The following is a 22,027-nucleotide window of genomic DNA, read 5'->3' on the forward strand; positions in this document are numbered from 1 at the left end:
GAAACAGTTTTGCCGTACAAGCTGGGCCTGGGCCCTTAGGCCCTTTTGACACGTGAAGGCAGATGAGGAGGAAGGGCTTGAATCCATCCACTTCACTTTCCCTGCTGGTGATGTCTGACATCACGCAGACGGTCCAAGTTCCCCAGAACCCCCCTTGTGAAACACTGGGCCTGTCCACAGACACTCAGAGGCTCCAGGACAGGGGAGATGCTGGGAAGGCAGGGGAATACGGAGGGCCAAGAATGGCAGATACCGGTCCTGCTGTCGGCCTCCTGGTGCCTCTTGCCCTCGTCAGGTGCGTAGTTGCGGAGAAAGTTGGCGAAGGAGCCGTTGCGCTGCAGCAGGGCCGTGTAAGTGCCAATCTCAGACACCTGCCCGTCAGCTAGCACTATGACAAAGTCCGTCTGGGGCAGGAAGCTGATGCCATGCGTCACTAGCACCCGTGTCTGGGGAGAAGGCAGCAGGCTATCACTCCCACTGCCCTCAGCACACACCCCTGGCACGGAGCGAGTGTGAGGTGCCTGTGTGCCGGCAGCGTGAGCAGATACAGCATGGACTCACCCCGTGCTCACCGCAGCTGGCTCAGTGCCTGAGGGGCACCGTCCCCCACCCCCGCCCCAGGTTTCCCCCACTGCCCAGCCCACGCTCCTGTTCCTCAGGCCCTCCATACCTCCAGGTCTCACCCGAACCCCTTGGCCTCCCACCAGTCTTCTCCTGTGGCCCTAGACCTCACCTTAGCCCCCTTAGCCTCTGGGAGGACTCACCTTTCCTGCCAGCACACCTTCTGGCCCAATGACTTGGTCAAAGATATGTTTGGCCACGTGGGAGTCCACGGCTGACAACGGGTCATCCAGCAAAAAAATGTCAGCATCACTGTAAACAGCTCGGGCCAGACTGACCCGCTGACGCTGGCCCCCAGACAGGTTAATGCCCTGGATGGGTTGGAGGAGGGAGGTGAGAGGTGTGTATTGGGTAGAAGGGAGTCAGGCCATCACAAGGGGGACAAGGGCTCTGTCTATTGTCATTCAAAAAGGCAGACCTCTAAATTCACATTTCATATGCCTGGTCCTGTACCTGGGAAGCTCTAAGGCCATGGAGGAAGGGGTGGTGGCTCTCAGAGTCCTCCCAGGGCAGGTGAGGACATCGTGCTCCTGCCCAACTGGTTTCCCTGCCTTCCACCTTCATACTCTGGGAGGCTGGAAATCCCCAGGAGGTCCTTAACAGAACTTTCAGTCTCCCATCAACCATACGGTTCACAGATGACTTTCATAACAATTATCCCATTTGGTCCTCTTGTCAGTCTTTCCAGGGAGGTATCATTAGCCCCACTTTCTAGATGAAGAAACTAGAGCTCAAGACGTTAATGACTTTGTCCAGGGTCCCAAACTATTAAGGGCAAAAGCAAGGATGGAAACCCAGCATCCACCCCAGAATTCACCAACCCTGAGATCATTCACATACCAGAGGGGAGGTAAGTTCACTCCTTAAACCCATTACGCAGAAACTGAGGCACACAGCAGCAGGGCTGGGCCTAGAGGGCAGACCCCAGAAGTATAGCCTGCTTTCCTACCACCAGCTTTCCTCATTCCCTCTGGAACAGGCCCAGCTCTTTGGGGGTACCCTGAGAAACTGATCCCTGGGTAGAACAAACGTGGGTTGGGAGCTGGAGCTGCTGAGAAGCAAGGGGTGGACATGGAAGCTGTAGTGACTGAGATGCGTGAACGTTCCTGCATTCAACCAACCAGTCTTTCTCCGGTGCTACTATGTTCTGGGCACTAAATCAGGCTTGTGTGTGCGAGGTCAGTGTGGGTCCAGGAGAGATGGGAAGGAGGAGTTGTATCGTAGATCAGGAGGTCTACTCTGGGTTCCTATAATCTCGGACTCCTACTTAAAAATTTCCCATCCCCACTGCCAGGCTCAGGCCCTCATTTCCCCAGGGCACCACGAGAGCCCCCTCACTGGTTCCTGTGCCTTTGGGCCCCTCCACACTGCAGCCAGGGCAGCTTTTCAAAATGCAATTCCTGTCCCTGCTTAAAACTCTTCACTGACAAGTTGAACGTCAAGGTAAAAAATGATGGTAATGGATTATAACACGTTGAATCAAATAAGACTCCATGAGCCCACGTTGATATAAAAAAATGAATGAATAAGTAATAAGTCAACTAATAACTATAGAAGGAATGGAGTTAGAAAATCAACATTTGGCCAACATCATAGTAAACACTGACTCAGGGAAAAATCATCAATGAAAGTTATAAAATGAAATCATCAGTAGACGATACCATCTCAATCAAGAGATCAAAGTTAACATTGTCAGTAACGCATGAACTGACATTGTGTGCCTCCTGATACGACGCACCAAGAAGGACACAACGTTACTTCTTTGGCTTTTCCCAAAAAAAATATATTCCGAATCTAATCGTGTTCAAATTGAGAAACATTCTGCAAAATAACTGGCCTGTACTCTTCAAAAGTGTTGATGTTCTAAAAGACAAAGACTGAGGAATTATCCAGATTGATTGAGAATAAAGAGATATGACAACTAAATGGAACTCATGATCCTGGATTGAACCCTAGACCAGGAAAGAAAATAGCTAAAAAAGACATTACTGGGACAAATGATGACATTTCAAATGTCAGACAGTCAATTAGATAATAATACTGTATTAATGATAAATTTCTTGATTTTGATAACTCAACTATAGTTATGTAAGAGGATGTCTTTGCTTTGAGACACTGAAATCTTTAGTATATAAAAAAAGAGGTGAAGCTATAAAACTCAGAGGAAAACACAGGGGAAAAGTTTCATGACATTGGACTTGGCAATGATTTTTTTGGATAAGACACTAAAAGCACAAGCAACAAAAGTAAAAATAGAAAAATTGGATCACATTAAAATTGAAAACTTCTGTGCATCAAAGGACACAATCAGCAGAGTGAAAAGACAACCTTCGGAAGAGGAGAAAATATTTGCAACTCATATATCTGATAGGGGGTTAATATCTAGTATGTATAAAGAACTCCTACAACTCAACAACAAAAAACCAAACAACTTCAATAAAATCTGGGCAAAGGACTTGAACGGATACTTCTCCAGAGAAGATATACAAACTACCGATAGACATGTGAAAAGATGCTCAACATTACTAATCACTGGGAAATGCAAATCAAAACCTCAGTGAGATACCACCTCACATCCATTAGGACGACTACTACCAAAAGACAAAAACAAAAAACCAAACAACCACCCCAGAAAACAACAAGTGTTGTCCAGAATGTGTAGAAGTTGGAGACCTTGTGTACTGTGGGTGGGAATGTTAAATGGTGCAGCCATTATGGAAAATAGTATGGCAGTTCCTCAAAAAAAAAAAAAAAAATAGAATTATGATTTAGCAATTCCACTTCTGGGTATGTACTAAAAAGAATTGAAAGTAGGGTCTTGAAAAGATCTTTGCACACCCGTGTCCATAGCAGCTTTACTCACGATAGCTGAAAGGCGGAAGCAACCCAAGTAACCATTGTTGGATGAATGGATAAGTAAAAGTTGCTATTTAATGGGTACAGAGTTTTAGTTTTGCAAGATAAAGAGAGGTCTGGAGATTGCCTGTACAACAATGTGAGTGTATTTAACACTACTGACCTATATACTTAAAAGGATTTCTAAGGTAAAGATTTATGTTATGTATATTTTGCGACTGTTAAAAATTAATAAATTAATTAAAAAATAAAAACGTCCACTGATGTCCCATGGTTTTTAGGGTAAAGGCCAAAAGCTTAATCAAAGTCTTCAAGGCTCTACCTTACCCTGTTTCTGCCACACCTCTTCTAACCTCCAGTCACACCAAATTGCACAGAAATGCCAGTCCACCCACCATCCCTCGGCTTTCAAAGGCTTTCCATCACTTGGTAAAAGCCACAGTTCTTACAGTCGTCTCCAAGGCCCAATGTGACCTGGCTGCCTGGACACCTCACTGACCTCATCTCCTCCTCATCCCTGCTCATTCCACTCCATCCACATTGCTCTTCTTGCTGGTCCTTAAATGTCCCATTCACACTCCTGCCTCAGGGCCTTTGCACTTACTGCTCTCTCTGCCTCAAATGTCCCAGACAGGGCTTCATGTTCGAAGATACGGACCACTCCCTCACTTTGTTCAAGTCTCCGATTCTCAGTGAGGTTTTCCCAAAGCACACTAACAATACAACCCTGCACATACTCCTATATCCCTTCCCTGTTTCATTCTTTCCCCCTAGCGTTTATCTAATATTATAGATTTTACTGATTTACCTTGCTATCATCTCTTTCCCCCAGTAGAATGTAAGCTATATGAAGGCAGAGATTTTAGTCCAGTGTATTTACTACTGTATAATATTGCCTGGCATAAAGTAGGTAGGTAATAAAATCTGATGAATGATGAGAGCTTCTTCCTTAGCTATTAAGATTCAGCTCAAAAGTGATGCTTTTCCTTATGCAGACCACCCCGTGACTGCCTTCCAGTACCCTGCACAGGCCTTCCGCCTGGCCCCCAGGACATTCTACAGCACCTATCTGTTTACAAGTCAGTTTCCCCCAGTAATAGCTCTGTTTCACCGGCGCCTAGCACACAGCTAGGCATGATACTACATGAATGTGTGAATGAATGAATGAATGAATTCATATCTGGACCTGGGCTGGATTGAGGTGGGCAGCTATATGTGCTAACTGCCCAGAGGATGAAAGAGGAGCCTACCTTCTCTCCGATCTCTGTCTTGCTCCCACCAGGCAGCACCTCCAGGTCAGGTAGCAGGGCACAGGCCTCCAGAGCCTGTTGGTACCGCTTGGGGTCCAGGGCTTGGCCAAACAGCACGTTTTCCTGAAGAGTGCAGTTCTGTATCCACGCCTGCTGGGGCACGTAGGCCACGGAGCCCTGGCCAAAGGAGAAGGTTACCTCGGGGTTTGCCCAAGGCCTGGCCAAGCTTCCCTTCCCAGGAGTCCCTGCCCCTCTCACCTTCATATACACCTTGCCTTCCAGCTTCTCCATCTCTCCCAGCAGGGCAGACAACAGGGAGGACTTACCACAACCCACAGGCCCCACCACAGCCACTAGTGCCCCTTTTGGCACCTGGATATCTAGGCTGGGGGCAAGAAGACAAGTAGCCCAGTCAGAGGAGGAATCAGGGTTGTTTTTGTTTTTTGTTTTTTTTTTTGCGGTACGCAGGCCTCTCACTGTTGTGGCCTCTCCCATTGCGGAGCACAGGCTCCGGACGCGCAGGCCCAGCGGCCATGGCTCACGGGCCCAGCCGCTCCGCGGCATGTGGGATCTTCCCGGACCGGGGCACGAACCCGTGTCCCGTGCGTCGGCAGACAGACTCTCAACCACTGCGCCACCAGGGAAGCCCTGGAATCAGGGTTTTGGTCCCCCACCTTGCACCTGGAGACCCAAGCCCTCCTCCCTTTCAGACACCACCCTGGCAAGCTGAGGCTCTTCCTGCTTCTCAGGCCAAAGACTGAAGCGTGAGAGTGGGGTTGGGTTCCGCTACTGATCTGACCTTTGGCTCACTTTAGGCAGCTGAGGAGGGAAGGGGAAGCTGGTACCTGTGCAGGGTGGGTGGTAGGTTCTGGGACCAGGTGAAGGTGCCACTGTGTATGGTGACAGTATAGCCTGGGAGGACAGAGGTGCACAGCGTCAGGGGGCCCAGGGCAAGGCGAGGAGGATCCCTGGGTGGGGAGAGGTGTGGGAAGCCCTAGGGGGAGGGCAGGGAATCTTGTGGGGGGGGAGGGAGGGGAGACAGGAAGTCCTGGGGAGGAGCAGGGGGAGCCCTAGGGAAAGAAGGTGGTGGGGGAGGCCTGGAGAGGGACGACGAGAGGAGAGAAAAGAGCCAGAAGAGGAAGAAGGCGGGCACAGAGTGAGAGCAGATACGAAAAGAGGATGAAGAAAAGGGGGTCACAGGAGAAAAGTTAAAAGCTTGGAACAGAGAATTTTCTGGAGCAGTGGCTGGGGCAAGGGCAACCCAGGTAGAGGCTGTCTGGACCTGGGGTGATGGTCTTTCTTTCCACACACTGGGGGTCAAGTTCATCTTGGCTCAGGAAATGCTGGATCCGTTTCAGAGACACACTGGTCTGCATGCAGAAGGGTGCGGGTCAGCCCGGGGAGCTGTGCTCTTCCTGTACCATCTCCTCTTACCCTTGCTGGCCCCCAACTTCCTGGGTGAGACTGGGCCCCCTGAGGGTCCAGAGGCTGGCGCTAGGGCCCCTCCCACGACTGAGTCTTGGCTGGCTCCCACAGCCAAAGACAGGGTCCAGGTCGGTAACAGGAGGCTGTCTCCAGAACTTGGGTTTCCAAGGACCTTACCTGACTTCCTCTGACTCCAAATGGCCCCTGACTCTAATGACCTCATTCAACTGGGAACAATTCTTCATAATGCCAAATGGCCCTCCCCCGATTCCAGTAACTCTCCCTGATTATCCCCTGACCCTAAGTGACCCTATCAACCTGCCCACACTCCAGCAGAACCCCCGGCCCTATCCAGCATTACCTGGGCCAAGTTGCTGATTAACTGGGGCAGCATGTTGAGGGGAATTTTTAAGATGTTGAACAGGGACACGGACACAAAGGCCTTCTCAGCATCCAGCACGTTATTCTTGTCCACGGACACGTACATCCCGAGGGTGGTCAGGGTCACCTGGGCAGGGGTGGGGATGGGTGTCAGGGTGGCGTCTGCAGGGTCCAGGGGCCCAGGCCGGCCAGGCAGGAGGCGGGACGCCAGCCCAGGCAGGGGCGCCTCACCAGGAAGGGGGTGCAGATCCAGATGAAAGTGGACGTGGCATGGAGGTAGGCAGCCTGGCGCATCAGCCGGAGCTCCTCCTGCCGGATGTCCTCCACCTGCTTCAGGAAGCTGGGCTCCCAGGCGTACAGCTTCAGCACCTTGATGCCGCCCAGGATCTCGCTCATCAGCCTGATGCGTGAGTCCTTGAGTTTCATTTGCTCTACCTATGGAGAGTGTGGAAAGTGCACACCCCGAGCCCCTCCCCAGACCTCCACCCACAGGGGCTCACACCTTCCCTGCACTCACACACACGGCAGCCGGACTGCTCACCGTTCCTCCCCGCCTGCCTGTGCTGCACCCCAGCCTGGAACGCCCAGCCCGACCTACTCTCTTCTCTGCTGGACAAAATCCAGCTCCAGTCTCAGTGCCCCATCACTGACCCTCACAGGCAGCACCCTCTGGCCCTTCTCTGGGTTTCTAAGGCACGTTCTCACAGGGGACCCTGTGCATGTATGTTGCCTCAACTCGACGTGAGCCTAAGGGAACAGATCCCTTATTCCTCTTTGTTCCCCAGTCCCTATAACCCAGGGTGCAGCACGCCAAATCAATCTATTCGTTCACCCCAATTTATTGAGTGCCTATTATGTGCCAGGCCATGTGCTAGATGTAGGGCAGATAATGAAGAACAACTCAAGGCCCTGGCCGTCGTGAAGCTGACAGTCTGATGGGCGAGGTAGACAGGAAGCAAACAACCACCTGAATAAATGCTTACTAAATTATTACGCATACTCCGACGGGAGTTACAGGATTCTGGGAGAGAATAATGGGGTAGGGACTGGGAAATCAGAGTTTATGCTGGGAGGTGAAGGAAGGGAGGGAACTGGGCAAGGAAGGAAGGGTGAAGCACATTCCAGGGAACAGTACGTATGGTAGCCCAGAGGTATTCAGAGCTTGTTGATTTGGAGAAAAGAAAGGCCATACTGGATGAAACTTGGCCATATCCCAGGGGGTGAGGGATTGAAAGGTGAGCAGGGGCCTGGTGGGTGGCGGTAGGGAATTTGCCATTTATCCTATGTACAGTGGGAAGCTAGGGAAGACATCAGGAAATGTTTGCAAATAAATAATGAGCCTTGGTTCCTCAGCTGCAAAATGAGAATGTTTCTAAAACCCTCTCAGGGTTGGGGGCTAGAATAAGCTAAGGTTTGTGGAAGTGGCTTGGAGCCGTCCGTACTCGGTGAGCAAGGTAGTTGTAAAGCCCGGGTTAGTGACTGCTCTCCGCCGGGTACCTGGCCAAGGCTCCAGGCAGGAGCGGCGCAGTTGCTGGCACCCACCTGGAACGCACGCATTTTCACAGCCACGGCTCCATTGAGCGGAATCAGCAAGACCATGAGAGCGACTCCAGCCAGGACAGAGGGACCCAGGTTCTGAGGAGGCACAACAGATTGACTAGACAGACAGACAGAGTATATAGACAGAACCCAACAGGCAGAGGCCTATTGACCTGAAATGCAGGGAAGGGCAAGAAGCAAAAGATGGTGGTCAGCCAAACAGATGGACAGCAAAAAGCAGACACGCAGATAAAGCCAAAATGACGAAAACATTTGCAAAAACAGCCGGCCAGCAGATAATGACAAGAGATAGGGACAAACAGGCAGACATAGAAGGGTGTCCAGACACACAGGAAGGCAAATACAGACAGGCAATGACAGTCAGAGTCATACCCACCTTGCCTCCAAGTCCCTCTTCCCTCCCCTGGGTTCTGTGAGAAGGATTATCACACAGGCCAGAAAGACACCAGCATCCTCACAGTCCTGTCCCCCACCCCTCTGCTGACCCAGAATAACCCTCTCTTTTCCCATCTGAAGGAAGGAGAAGGTCAGAGGAAGGGGGCAGAGATCAGGGTTCAAGAGTCACCTGCCAGGACTTCCCTGGTGGCGCAGTGGTTAAGAATCCACCTGCCAGTGCAGGGGACACGGGTTCGAGCCCTGGTCCGGGAAGATTCCCACACGCCGCAGAGCAACTAAGCTCATGAGCCACAACTACTAAGCCTGCACCCTAGAGCCTGAAAGCCACAACTACTGAGTCCATGAGCCACAACTACTGAAGCCCGTGCTGCGCAACAAGAGAAGCCACCGCAATGAGAAGCCCGTGCACCGCAAGGAAGAGTAGCTCCCGCTTGCCGCAACTAGAGAAAGCCCGCGCGCAGCAACGAAGACCCAACGCAGCCAAAAATAAATAATAAATTAATAAATAAACTTATTAAAAAAAAAAAAAGAAGAGTCACCTGCCAGAGGAAGTACACTGCCAGGATCATCTGCAGGGGTGCTGACCACAGCAGGTTGATGAAGGGGACAACATCCATGAAGCGCTGGGCGTCCACTGACATGAGGTTAACAATTTCTCCCGCAGTGGACTCACGTTTGACTGAATTGGTGATGACCAGAGCCTGCAGGTGGACAGCAGGGTGATGGACTGGGCCCGCGAGTCTCTCCAAAGCTCCCCAGGGCTGGCCTCCCCAGCCCCCCATGCCCTGCTCCAGCTGACCTTCCTATAGATGACACCTATGATGCCGGTGCGAAACCTCAACCCCATCACAAAGATGCAGTGGTAATACTGGTGTAAGATCAGAGTCTGCGTCACGGAGCACACGAACATCAGCCCGGCCACCAGAAAGCCCCACCAGGCGGGGGCCGTGGGGTTTGAAATAAATCTGATCAGGACGCTGGAAGGTGAGGAGAGAGGCATGAGGGTGGGCAGGGCTCCCCCAGTCTACGCCCTCTACTGCTGCCCTCCCCTTTCCCCTCAGCCTCCACTGTGCCCCTGCCTCTGAAACCTCTCAGGGGGAGGCTGCCGGCCCTCCACACCCCCACCCAGACCAGGGGGACTTGGCGCAGAGCTGCCTCAAGCCCTCCACCCTTACTCCTTTCTGCCTCCACCTCCTTTCCTGCCTACCATGGCCCCCCGCCACCCACCCCTTTATCACCCTCTGGCCACCTGCCTCACCGGCCTGCCTTTCTTGCCTCCTTGGACCATGTGGCAGGAAGCAGTGCAACATGTCCATTGATTACACTTTCCTGCACCTTCTTCTGGGCTGCCGAGGGCTCTGAAGTCCACTGCGTGACCACACAGACCCTCGCCCCTCAAATCCACCCATCTCAATATCAGCGACCTCCCACGCCGCCCCGTGACCTTCTCCGGGGCCCTAATCTACTTCCTCTCCCGCAGTCCTTTTCACCTCTTATCCTCTCACCTGTCCTCACCCCCCACCTCTCTCAGCAGCTGCCCACTTAAATCTTCCCACTGAGAACTCCCCGCCAGCTACAAACTTCCCTGCAAACACTTGCCCTCTTCCTTTCGTCCTGCCTCAGGACAGGAGGCGTCCTTTCAACTTTCCACGCCGGGTCCTGCCCCCCAAGCCCTGGATCCCACCTGCCTCCTCAGGAACGTGTTTCATCATTGGCCCCCTTCTTCTCCTGGTCTTCAGTATCCTCCTTTCCACTGGCAGCTCTGTGCCTTGGCTGACTGACATGACCAAGTCTCTTCCATGTTAGGACAAACCTCCCCTTGGCCCCATGGAGCAACCTCCATAGTCATGGCCAGGCTTCTTCTGCTGTGGGCTGGGTGTAACTCCCCAAAAGACATTTCAAGTCATAACCCCTGGTACCTGTGCATGTGACCTTATTTGGAAACAGGGTCTTTGCAGACGTAATCAAGTTAAGATAAGGGCCTATTGGAGTAGGGTGGCCCATAATCCAGTGACTGGTGTCTTTATAAGAGAAAAGAGAGGGAGGTTTGCACACAGAGACACAGAGGCAGACAGACAGACACACACACACACACAGGAGGATGCCATGCAAAGATGGAGGCAGAGATCGGAGCGATGAGTCTCTAGGCCTAGGAATGCCAAGGACTGCCAGCCCCACCAGCACCTGGGAGGCGTGGAACAGATTCTCACTCAGAGCCTCTAGAAGGAACCTACCCACTGACACTTTGATTTCAGACCTCTGGCTTCCAGAACTGTGAAAGAATACATTTCCATTTTCAGCCACCCAGTTTGTGGTAGTCTGTTACCCTAGAAAACTAAGAACCTTTATAGGAAGTTTCTAGACCTCCACTGGCCCCGTCTCCACTGCAGAAACCCTATTCTCAGGCCCTTCCCCTATGTCGCAGCCTCTGTTCCTGGCAAAGTCACCCACAAACTCCACGTTGCCTTCCTCAGGCTCTATTTTACTGGTCAACTTGCTTCACTGGACACCACGCCTTCCCCCATAAGGGTTCTCTGTGCCCTGCTCCACAATCTGGGTTCTTTTCCCCACTTCGTCCCCCCACACTAGTCTTCTGCTCACCCATACCTGTCAGAATGCCCTAGGGCTCTGTCTGGGGCCTCTGCACGGGCTCTCTGGGAGAGGTTAGCCAGATATGGGACCCTGGGCTTCCACCCGATGCCTCTGCAAATGTGATCTCCAGCTAGCTGGGAATCTCCAGCAACTCAGGTCCAAAATGGCCAAGATGCCCCTCACCTCCTTGCCCAGGGCCCAGGTCTCTCTTCCTGCTGAGTTCACCATCTCAGCAAAAGGTCCATCATCCTCCAGCTACCCAGGCCAGAACCCAGGTCACCTTTTCCCCTCCCTCTCCCTGGCACCAACACTCATTTCCAGAGAGTAGCTCCTGAATCCTTTCTCATTCCTGACCTGGACTTTCCTTGGACCTGGTTGGCCCACTTCCATGTGGCCACCCTGCCCTGCCTCCCCCACACTCCTGGCAGGGGATCCTTCCAGAATGAAAACCAGACACCCCTCCCTGGCTTCAAATCTTTCAAGGATTTCTTTAGCTCTCCCTCCCTCCCTTTGTTGTCCTGCCCCTCACTTTGGTCACCCACACCCCCGCCACAGCATTCAGAAGCACCTGGAGTTCCTGAGTTATGCTGTTTCAGGCCTTTGTGACTTTGCACCTTCCCCTCCTTCCTCACCTAGTCAGCAAATTGCCTGTCTTTCCAAACTTGATAAGCTCTCTGGCTGGCAAGTGTACCCTGCCCCTTCCCAGGCTGGCTTCCTTGCTCCTCTGGGGTTTTTTCAGACACATAAGTACACCTCCGCCCACACTGTGCTCTAATAGATTTACATATTGGTTTCTCCCACAAGACTTTAAGACCATATCTGAGTTATCTTTGTATACCTAGTGTCTGGCACCAGGGGGCTCAAAATATGTTCACCTGGGGGGACCTGGGGGCTCAAAATATGTTCACTGAATGAATGAATGCACAAATGTATGATTGGAGGGCCAAAGGATTGAGGGCTCAGCTGCTAGCTCCTTCCCATCCCCTCATTTGAGAGCTCTTTCTAGCCCAAGCCACTCACGTGATAGATGGCGGAGCCTATCATCTGGAAAGAGCATCGTAGATGGAGTTCAGAGCCCTGGACTCAAATCCATCTTTCCCAGCTGTGTACCCTTGGCCAAGTCACTTCACCTCTCTGAGTTCCTATTTCCTCATTTTCTGGATTGTTTTTCGTTTTTCTGCTTCCTCGTTTGTAAAACGGGAAAAGGGCACCTCTCTGTAGGATTGTCAGGAGGATTTAAAGAGAGAATGTATGTTAATGTATACATCAGGGTACCTGGCAGTTGTACTTAGTCCAGATAAGTTGGATGTAAATGGGGAAATGAGGTGCAGAGGCTCTGCCACTCGCCAAAGGTCGCACAGAAAGTGGGGATAGCCCCTTCGGTTCCTGGTCTGGGGCTCTTCTCTCTACCCATTGTCCCCGAGGCCGGCCAGCCAGCCAGCCCCTTGCCCCGGGAAGGGCTGCGTGGGAGGGAGCGTGGAGAGAGACCTCAGCAGCTGCGGGTTGATGAAGGACAGCAGGTCCTGGACCAGCTTGAAGCACATGCTGAGGAGGAAGCTGGAGCCAAAGGTGGCCATCAGGGCCCGCAGGAAGGGGGGCTCCCGGGCCTGGGGCCGGCCCCCCAGCAGCACCTCTCCCTCGCTGGACAGTCTCTTCCCAGAAGCCTCCGCAGCCTGGTGTCTGGTCCGGGGAGGAAGGAGCAGTGGGTAGGAATGGGCACATGGGCTCCGTGAAGCCAAGGGCCACGGGGACTGGGGAGGACCAGGTAGGAGGGGGAGCTCTTCGCTGGCTCTCAGAACTGGGAGGGGGAAGGACAATGAGACTTTCCAGCTGAGAATCCCCAAGTGTCTTCAGGTGCTAGAGGATATATGAAGGGGTGCCTTAACTGCTCCTCAAGGACTATACACCCAGCAATTCCCAACCTGTGGCCCTCTCCATGCCCCGCCCAGGGCTGGCTCCAGGAGGATGCTGACAAGAAGGGAGACATGGCCAGGGCTGGCTAGTGCCTAGTCACTGGCAAGCTGAGCAGGGAGGGAGTGGAGGCGGCATGGAGGGACAGAGAGGGGGTGCAGCAGGCAGCCTGGGGGCCATTAGGTCTTCCAGAGGCTCCAAGCCATGAGCCCAAGGCACTGCTGAGCAAGTCCATGTCCCCGGTTCCTTCACAGCCAGTCGGCCATCAGAGGCTCAGGCGGAACCAGCATGGGATTTCTGGGCCCCAGGTTGCGGGTGGAAGGGGTTTCGGTCCTGGGGGGCGGGGCGGGGGAGGACGTGGGTGAAGAAGGGCTCAGAGCCTCAGCTTCCTTGGCTGGGTAGTCGGCCACAGACAGGCTGCCAGCGGGCAGGCCCTTAGCCACAGGGTCATCTCTTCCAGCCACTGCCTCCACGCAGGAAGCAGGATTGAGAGGGGGCGCTGGCCTCAACTTTCCTCCCCCAGCCCCTTCCCCTCCTGAGGGAAGTCCCTGGCAGGGCAGGGCAGTGGTGAGCGCTGTGGGGCCAGACGGCCGGGTGTGGATTCTGGCTTTGCCACCACCAACTAGGGGACCTTGGGTGCCTCATCAAACCTCTGTGCCTCAGTGACCTCATCCGGAACACAAAGGCAACAGAACCTGCACAGTAGCTGTCGGAGATTAACCGCGTCAGTCTGCACGATGAGGACAATGCCTGGGACGGCGTAAGTGCTACGAAAGTGTCAGCCATCCTCCAGCATCAGTAGCGCTGGGAGAGCTGACCCCGGCCTGAGCTGCCCACCCCAGGGCCACCTGCACCTGCTCTCTCCCCACGCCCAGCCATGATCTCCTGGGTCTACCAGCCTCGCCTGCAGGAGACCTGGGCTGTATGAAGGGGTGGGGGTAGGGGGCGCGGGCACGGGGGAGGAGGGGCGCCTCACCGCGCCGCCCGCTCTTGCTGCTTCTTCCTCTCCTCCAGCAGCCTCTGCACCACCACATGGGAGCGGTCCTCCTTGTTCAGGCACCAGAGGTCCCACTCCTCCAAGGGCCGCCGGTAGCCGAGGATGGCCAACCTGGAGTGGACAGGCAGCACCAGCCTGGGTCAGAGCTTAGCAGCCTGGGGACAAGGGTCTCCAGAGAGGAGGGTGTCCCTAGGGAGCTGTGGCCAAGGAAAGTGTTCCTTTATTCGCACAGTGAGCAGGATGGGGGTCACTGCCTCCTACCCCAAGTTCCTACTCCCAGCCCTTTCTCACTCCTTCCCAGATGCCCCACTGACTCCTGGGCACTGATGACAAAATCCATGCTGGCCGCGGCCCTGGGGGATGACAAGGCCTGCTGGATGGAGCCCCAGCTCGAGGAGCCTCCTCAGTACAACATGGTTGACGGGCTGTCACCCAGGTCACAGACACAATTCTGCTCTAGCTGCTCTGAGGGGCGCCCAAGGAATGACAGCTGCGAGCTCCTCCCTGACCAAAGAGCTGGGAACTAACGGTCTCCTTCTAGGACCCTAGGCCTGTCCCCACGGCCTGGAGACACAGGTCTGGCCTGTGCCCTGGGATCAGAACTGGACCAGGACCGGCCTCTGTACTCAGCCCCCAGCCCACCCTCGCCTGCCCCACGCCCGCTGGGGTTCACAGCTCCTCAGGCCCCTGGACTCCTGGCCTGCTCCCCTTCCTCTTTCTCATCCCCCAACTCTCCGTCCCCATTCCGCCTCCCCTGGGCCCCCAGGCTTGGGGAAGAGCCAACTCACTTTGTAAACCACCAGAAAGACAGGCGGGAGAGGAAGCCAGCTCCGGCCTCGGGGCAGGGGTTCTAGAAGGTGCAAGAGTGGGGCAGGGGACATCAGGAGGGCACACCACCCTCTCTAGGCAGAGCAGAGGGAGGAGGGTGCCCCGTTCCTTCCTGCTCCAAGTCCCAGTGTGCACACTGTGGAGGTGACATGAAGATGGAATGAACTGGAAGGGATGGGGGATGCTGGTGAGGGCTGGGCTGAGGGGTGGGCTGTGGCACCCCCACCCCCACCCACCTCCATTAAGACTCACGGGGTCGATATTCTTGGGGGAGAAAAACGGTGGCTTCTCCCTGGAGCACGAGAGGACGAGGGCAGAGAGCACCAGGGCAAAGTAGATATAGAAGGTGGTGAAGCGGAAGGGGTCTGAGATCTTGCCCTGGGGGAGAAAGGAGAGCAGCATCAGAGCTTGGGAAGCCCTGGGCCTGCAGCCCTTGCCCCAAGGAGTCCTTTGGGGCACCAGACCCCTCTGGGGTAGAAGTCAGCAAAAGTGGGTACCTGGGTCCCCCTGCCCAGAGGCTTCTGAGAGACGGGAAAGGTCATAGGGGGTCCACTGTCCTGTGGAGACTTGCCCTGCTCATCTACATCACCTTGTCTAACCCTCCCTAACAGGTAGGAAATCTCATGATTCTCAGTCTGCGATTGAGGAAATGAGACTCTAGATGACTCAGGAATTTGCCCAAGATCACAAGGAGTAAGTGGGTTGTTCCCAGCCTGTGCGCCTATGAATATACTTGACTGCCTCCTCTTGAGATGGAGAAACGGAGACACTAGATTGATCCCCAGTGTTCCTACCACGCCCGCGCACCACTGAAGATCCAGAGGAAGGCCAGGAACTGAGGGAGGTGGGAAAAAAGGGAGAACAAGACGACGGGATTCCAGGAAACCCAGAACCGTTCGTGTCTGCGCACCTGCTCTCACTGAACGGACATCGTACTCGGTGGTGGCTGCTACGTTCCCACGAACAGCCAACAATGGCTGCATCTTGCTGCATTCCCCTGGGTTACAACGGTCCTCACCCGGCTCACCAGTCTGCTTCTCAGCAGAGGTACAAGAAGTAGGGAATGACACAAAAAGGACTGAACAGCGGAGGAGGGAGCCGGGGAGGGGCAGAAGAGAGGAGCCTGGGACCCAGCAGTGACCTTGAGCTCTGGGGACAATCCCTAGACAGCAGGGGACCTGGCAGGTTCCTCTCTTCCGCTTACCTGTGCCAAAGCTGAAAGGATCTTGGAACGGAAGGGGATGATGCCACAGACCACACACAGGAACCAGAAGGTGACGAGGACCCCCGAAGACCGAAGCCCCTGCAGCCGCTCATACTGGATCAGCAGGGTGGCCAGCAGCTGTGCAGGGAGGGCAGGGGAGGCTGGGCCGGAGCACGCACATCTGGACCTGCCTCCATTCCTCCCCACGCCACATGGCCATACGTTTCTGGGGTTACCCACTCCTAAGGTGTCCAGCCTTCTCCTCAGAGCCCACGGTTCCCCCATCACAATCCCACAACCCACTGGAGATCCTCCCCAACCCAGATTCCCTGGTCCCACACTGACCATGGTGACCCCCACCACCAAGGGGGTGACAAAGAAGATGGGGGCAGGGGCCCAACCGTGGACCAGGCCATGGAAGGAGTAGAAGAGGTCAATCCAGGAGACACACCACAGCAGGACGCCCAAGGCCTATGAACAGGGCACATGTTGGGGCCTCCATCCCCAAAGAAAGGGATGGTCCCCACTGGGGAGGAGCCTTTGCTCCTGAAACCAACAGACCTGCCCAGGTTTGCCCCCAAGGGCTGGGCTGGGCACTGGCCAGAAGCTTCTCCAGGGTGGGGAGCGCATTGCTGGAGAACTTGACTGAACTTCCCCAAGCAGAGACTATCTGAGCCCAGCTGGCAGGCTGAGCACAGGGAGGGTGAGGCTGGGGAACCCAGACCAGTCCCTGAGGGTGGGGAAAGGGACCCATTAAAAGGAGACTCTCCTAGGTCCTGGTCCCACCCGCAGGAGAGCCCTGAGCCGCTGACCGTCTTGAGCCTAGAGAGGCGAGAGAGAACGATGTAGCCTTGGTGGCGGTGCTGCAGGTAGAACAGGTAGCAGGGCAGGGCAGCCCACAGGTAGACGCAGGGGACCCAGGCCAGCACGGAGTTCTGGAAGCAGGGAGTGAAGTCCGGGCTGTCTGTGTGCACGGACAGATTGGAGTCCTGGGGACAAAGAGAAGAATTCAGGGGCGGCCTGTGCAGCCCTGGGCTCAGGCTCCAGGGAGGGGGCTGGGCCAGAGAGCTGCCCCATGCGCTCCGGGGGTCAGAAGGTGTGTGAATATGAAGGTCTAACTGTGCAAACCAGCAGGCATTGTCCCGAGTGTGAGCTCTTCCAGGAGGCTAAGGGCGCTCCATTTCCTCATATTTTCTCTCTGTCTCTCTAACTGATGTCTAATTTAAGCACAATAGACTGCACCCATTTGAAGTGCACAATCCAGTGAGTGACAGTCGTACACACCTGCAGAACCGCTCCCGCCATAAAGACAGAGAATAATCCACCGTTCCACGAGTTCCTTCGTGCCCCTCTGCGGCCCATCCCTCCCAGGCAAACACTGGTCTGCTTTCTGTCGTTCTAGATTTCCGCTCTTTTATTTTAAATTAATTTTTAATTTTATCAAAGCAATATATGCACAGGGTTGAAGAGCCCACTTTCCCTCTAAGGCTCTCCCAGGGAAGGGATAGGGAGCCTCTCTGAGCTTTCGTTGCCTCTCCTTTAAACTGGGGGCAGCCATCCCTGCCCCACCTACCTCCTCAGTGGGTGTGAACTCAAAGGAGCAAGGGGATGTGAAGAGAGCTTTGTAAACAAAGCTGGGGTGACCAACCGCCCCAGTTTGCATAGAACTGCCCTGGTTCTAGCACTGACAGTCTCGTGTCTTGGGGAACCACTGAGTCCAGACAAGACCGCTTTTTGTCTTTGCACCTAAGAACTTTTCTGGAAAGAGATGGGGGAACACATTCAAACACATATTTTACCAAGACGTTCCCTCAAGGCCACCGATGAACTAATCTTTTTTTCCCTTCTTGCAAAGTATTAGACTGTCTTTACAGAAACTCATAAGATATAAACAACTAAAAAAAAAAAAGGGACTCTCCTGGTGGCGCAGTGGTTAAGAATCCACCTGCCAATGCAGGGGACACAGGTTCGATCCCTGGTCCAGGAAGATCCCATATGCTGCGGAGCAACAAAGCCCATGCGCCACAACTACTGAGACAGCGTTCTAGAGCCCGCGTGCTGTGACTACTGAGCCCACGTGCCGCAACTACTGAAGCCCGTGTGCCTAGAGCCCGTGCTCCGCAACTAGAGAAGCCACCACAATGAGAAGCCCACGCACCGCAACAAAGAGTAGCCCCTGCTCGCTGCAACTAGGGAAAGCCTGCGCGCAGCTACGAAGACCCAAGGCAGCCAAAAAAAAAACCCAAACCTCACCCACAATCCCATCCACCTAGAGACAACTCAACACCAGAAGATAGAACCCTCTACCTTCTAACCGCCAGTTTAAATAATTGTCATTTTTATTTTTGTCAAAGTTATAACATGCACATAATTCTAAAGGTACATGAAAAGAAAATGGTACCCTGCCTCATCACTCCCCACCCCTAGTTTCACTTTCCAGGGGTAAGTATGTTCAAATATGCTAACTTGTTCTGGTAGCTACTTCCATGATTTTTGCTTTTAATATCGTTACATGACCTACCACTATTTGATAATCACTCTTTTCTTTTGTTCTGAAAGTTAAAGCTGTACCTCTCTTACATTCTCTCCACTTGAACTTCCTCAACTTTCCATGTAGAAACATAACAGGCTTTTGTTAAATAAATATTCACAGTTCACACTTTTTTGACTATATAAATGTTGTTCACTACGACTGGCTCTACGCCTTTCAATACCTGTGTGACCTTAGGCAAGACGCTTGACCTTCACCTCTCTGGGCCTTAGTTTCTTCCAGGGTAACACTGAGATGATAACATTTCCCACGAGGCCCCTCCCACCTGGCCCCTCAGCCATCAGCCTAGCCCAGGCCCCCACCTCTTCCCGAGCAATTTCCACGGGGTTCTGGTCTCTTCCCTTCCATGCCCTATGGGCCCAGATGGCTGCCCACACTCTCCTGGTCTTCCCCTTCCTCCCTGGTCTTTCCTTCTAAGTCTCCTTACTGGTTCCCCTGCTTGGCATCAGAGTGCCCCGGAGCTCAGTCCTTTCCTCTTCTCCATTTCCTTTTCCATTTGCACTTACCCCCAGGGCAATCTCTTCCAGTCTCACCTACATGCCAATGACTCCCAAGTTTATCTCTCTACCCCATCACTCTACATATCCCCAACTCTAAATCCGACTGCCGACTGGACATCTCCACTTTACACATCGTACAAGAGCCTACAAGGCCCCTCACAGCGTCCCTTCCCGCCAACCTGTGACCTCTCTCATCGCCTCTCCTACATCACTCCAGCCAGTGGCCTCATTGCTATTCCTGAACATAACAGGCGTGTTCCTGCCTCAGGGTCTTTGCACTGGCTGCTCTGTCTGGAACGTTCCTCCCTTAGACATCCATAAGTCTTTCTTTCTGATTGAGGCCTAGGCTGACCACCCTGTTTCATATTTCACTTGCACCTTACCCCCAGCATTCCCAGTCCACTCCCTTAACCTTTCTCTGCTTTTTCTTTTCCCTATACCTACCACCTTCTAACATGCTACATAATTTAGAAATTTATTATGTTTTCTCTCATCTCTTTCTGCTGGCATGTGTGTTTCTTGAAGGAAAGAATCTTATTTCATTATTGATGTATCCTAAGTACCTAGAGCAGTGCCCGGCACATAGTAGGTGCTCAGCAAAAATTTGCTTAAATTACTTAAACATTTGTTGAATAAATGAATAAACAAAAGGATAATCTTATACCCTGCCCCTAAACCTTCAGTGGCTTCCTACTGACTAGAAGACAAAGTCTAAGCATGGCATTCAAGTCCCACAACTGGCCTTGAACTATCTATCTACCTACCTATCTATCTATCTATGTGAACTATCAAACTATCTATGTGCCTGAGTTATCCCACCTTAAGAAAATATTTCATGGAGTGGTCTGCACACCCTGCTTCCCTTTCCTCAGCCTACCCTCACTCTTTAATCCCATCTGAGTCAGCCCTCTGCCTCCAAAGCACCTGCCCATGGCTGCGAGATTCCTGAAAGGCAGCGTTGTGCCCCTTGCCTCATGGCCCCAGACCTGCAGGGGCTCCTGCTGCCCCTGGAGCCAAGTGCAAGCACCCCTCCTTGCCTTCCCACTGCTCCCGTCCCCCACTGCCAGACTCACTTCACTCTAAATCTGCTCTGAGAGTCTCACTCCTACACCTTCGCTCAGCCTGGTCCCTATTTCTTCCACTTGTCAAGATCCCTACAGGGAAGGGTGGTGGGCCCGGCTTAGGACCCACCTCTCCCATCTTGAGCACGCTTCCTGCTCTGAAGTCAGCACCTAACGACGGAGCCGCCTTCTGGAGTACGTCTTCCACTTGATGACGCTCTGATAAAGGCCTGCTATGAGCCAGGCGGCGGGGGTGGGGGGAGGCACACTCGGAACAGACCCGTCCCTGCCCCTGGGGAGCATGAGGTCCAGGTACATGCTTCTTTGGGGCGTTTCACTCAAACCCCGGAGGGCAGAGGTTGTACTGTGTACATCTTGAATTCTAGAGCCGTGTACTCAGTAGTCGCTCAAGCAATGCGAGCCTAGGACCAGAAGACTCTTGCTGAGCGCTGGGCGCATGGCCCTGGGCTGGGCACAGGGTCACAGAGAGGCACTGGGCACATGGCCCTGGGCTGGGCACAGGGTCACAGAGAGGGGTTACTCTGTAGGCCTGATCACGCTGCACCAGGAGAGAGGAGACAGGTGCCCTGGCCCATATTGTTTTCCTCTTTAAAACATTTCTGGGCTTCCCTGGTGGCGTAGTGGTTGAGAGTCCACCTGCCGATGCAGGGGACACGGGTTCGTGCCCCGGTCCGGGAAGATCCCACGTGCCGCGGAGCGACTGGGCCCGTGAGCCATGGCCGCTGAGCCTGCGCGTCCGGAGCCTGTGCTCCGCAACGGGAGAGGCCACAGCAGTGAGAGGCCCGCGTACTGCAAAACAAAAACCCACATTTCTTAGCCAAGTATAGTATACTTACAGAAAAGTACACACAGCTTAAGTATACACCTCAGTGAATTTTCACACACTGAACACGCCTGTGTAACTAGAACTAGAATCAAGGAACAGGACGTTGCCAACCCCCAGAAGCCCCTGTTGTGCCCCCTCCAAACCACTCCTCATCCCAGAAGAACACTGCTCTGAGTTCCAACAACATGTGATTTTGCCCGCATGGGACCTTCCTATAAAGGAAATCACACATTTCCTGGGGCTTTCATGTGTGGCTTCTTCTCTCCGCACTGCGTTTTGGGGTGTCATCCCTGGCGCTGTGTGTGAGTGTGGATTCTCCCTCCCCATTTCTGCTCCTGGTCCGTTGTATGAATGGACCCATGCACTTATCCATTCCACCGTCAAGGGGCAGCTGCACCCTGCTTTAATGCTTGGCAAGCCCGTTAATCCCATCCACTTAGTTGCCATCCAGATAGCTGGCCCAAGGCCACCCCCAACTCTGACCATCTGGTCTTCGGGTCTGGAGTGAACTGCCAACCTCTCTGGGCCCAAGCTGAGCTTCACCTCCTACAGAAAGCATTTCTGGGGCACCCCAGCCGCCAGCGGGCTTTTCCTTGCTTTATTTTGTATGTTCTCAACAGCCTGATAAGTGACTATCAGCTGAGAGTGAGCAACACCCCTTATGTTTCAGTAGCATTTTATTATAGCACTTACGTGGTCATTATTCCAAAAGAGAAGACGACGAACAATGTTAGGCAAAAGAAAAGGCAGGCTCCCCCTGCTCTGGCAACAGGTCCAAGGACACCTGGCAGCTGGGACGGACACCCAGGCCTCGTGGCACCGAGCTGGGGTCTCTCCCACCCTGTGCTGCTTGGACCTGCACCTGTGAATACATCCTCTCTCTACAGCAACGTGAACCCTTCAGGATAGACACTGGGCCCTACTCTTATTCCTCTCCTCTCCTGCCCCGCAACTTCCAGCTCCCAGCACAGGGCCAGGTATGAGGAACAGCCCAGATTGACCTTGTGAGTCAAGGTCTGTGTGTTGACAGACAAGGGAGAGAGTGTA

The 22,027-nt window shown here is 53.7% G+C and overlaps 1 protein-coding gene across 1 annotated transcript in view; it reads right to left on the minus strand.

Moving 5' to 3' along the window:
- Positions 1-22,027, minus strand: part of ABCC3 (ATP binding cassette subfamily C member 3) — a 43,508-nt gene that overhangs the window by 13,878 nt on the left and 7,603 nt on the right. Inside the window, exons 2-19 of the mRNA XM_079904338.1 lie at positions 16,834-17,010; positions 16,367-16,492; positions 16,022-16,159; positions 15,070-15,195; positions 14,778-14,839; positions 13,969-14,100; positions 12,570-12,761; positions 9,289-9,466; positions 9,029-9,190; positions 8,076-8,168; positions 6,765-6,968; positions 6,514-6,660; positions 6,010-6,097; positions 5,573-5,639; positions 4,986-5,112; positions 4,728-4,904; positions 765-932; positions 254-446 (exon numbers count right to left, since the gene is read on the minus strand). Of these exons, the coding sequence (XP_079760464.1) occupies positions 254-446; positions 765-932; positions 4,728-4,904; positions 4,986-5,112; positions 5,573-5,639; positions 6,010-6,097; positions 6,514-6,660; positions 6,765-6,968; positions 8,076-8,168; positions 9,029-9,190; positions 9,289-9,466; positions 12,570-12,761; positions 13,969-14,100; positions 14,778-14,839; positions 15,070-15,195; positions 16,022-16,159; positions 16,367-16,492; positions 16,834-17,010 (2,557 nt within the window). The remainder of the gene's footprint in view (positions 1-253; positions 447-764; positions 933-4,727; positions 4,905-4,985; positions 5,113-5,572; positions 5,640-6,009; positions 6,098-6,513; positions 6,661-6,764; positions 6,969-8,075; positions 8,169-9,028; positions 9,191-9,288; positions 9,467-12,569; positions 12,762-13,968; positions 14,101-14,777; positions 14,840-15,069; positions 15,196-16,021; positions 16,160-16,366; positions 16,493-16,833; positions 17,011-22,027) is intronic.

Source organism: Stenella coeruleoalba (assembly GCF_951394435.1).
Source record: "Stenella coeruleoalba genome assembly, chromosome: 19".
Lineage (NCBI taxonomy): Eukaryota > Metazoa > Chordata > Mammalia > Artiodactyla > Delphinidae > Stenella > Stenella coeruleoalba.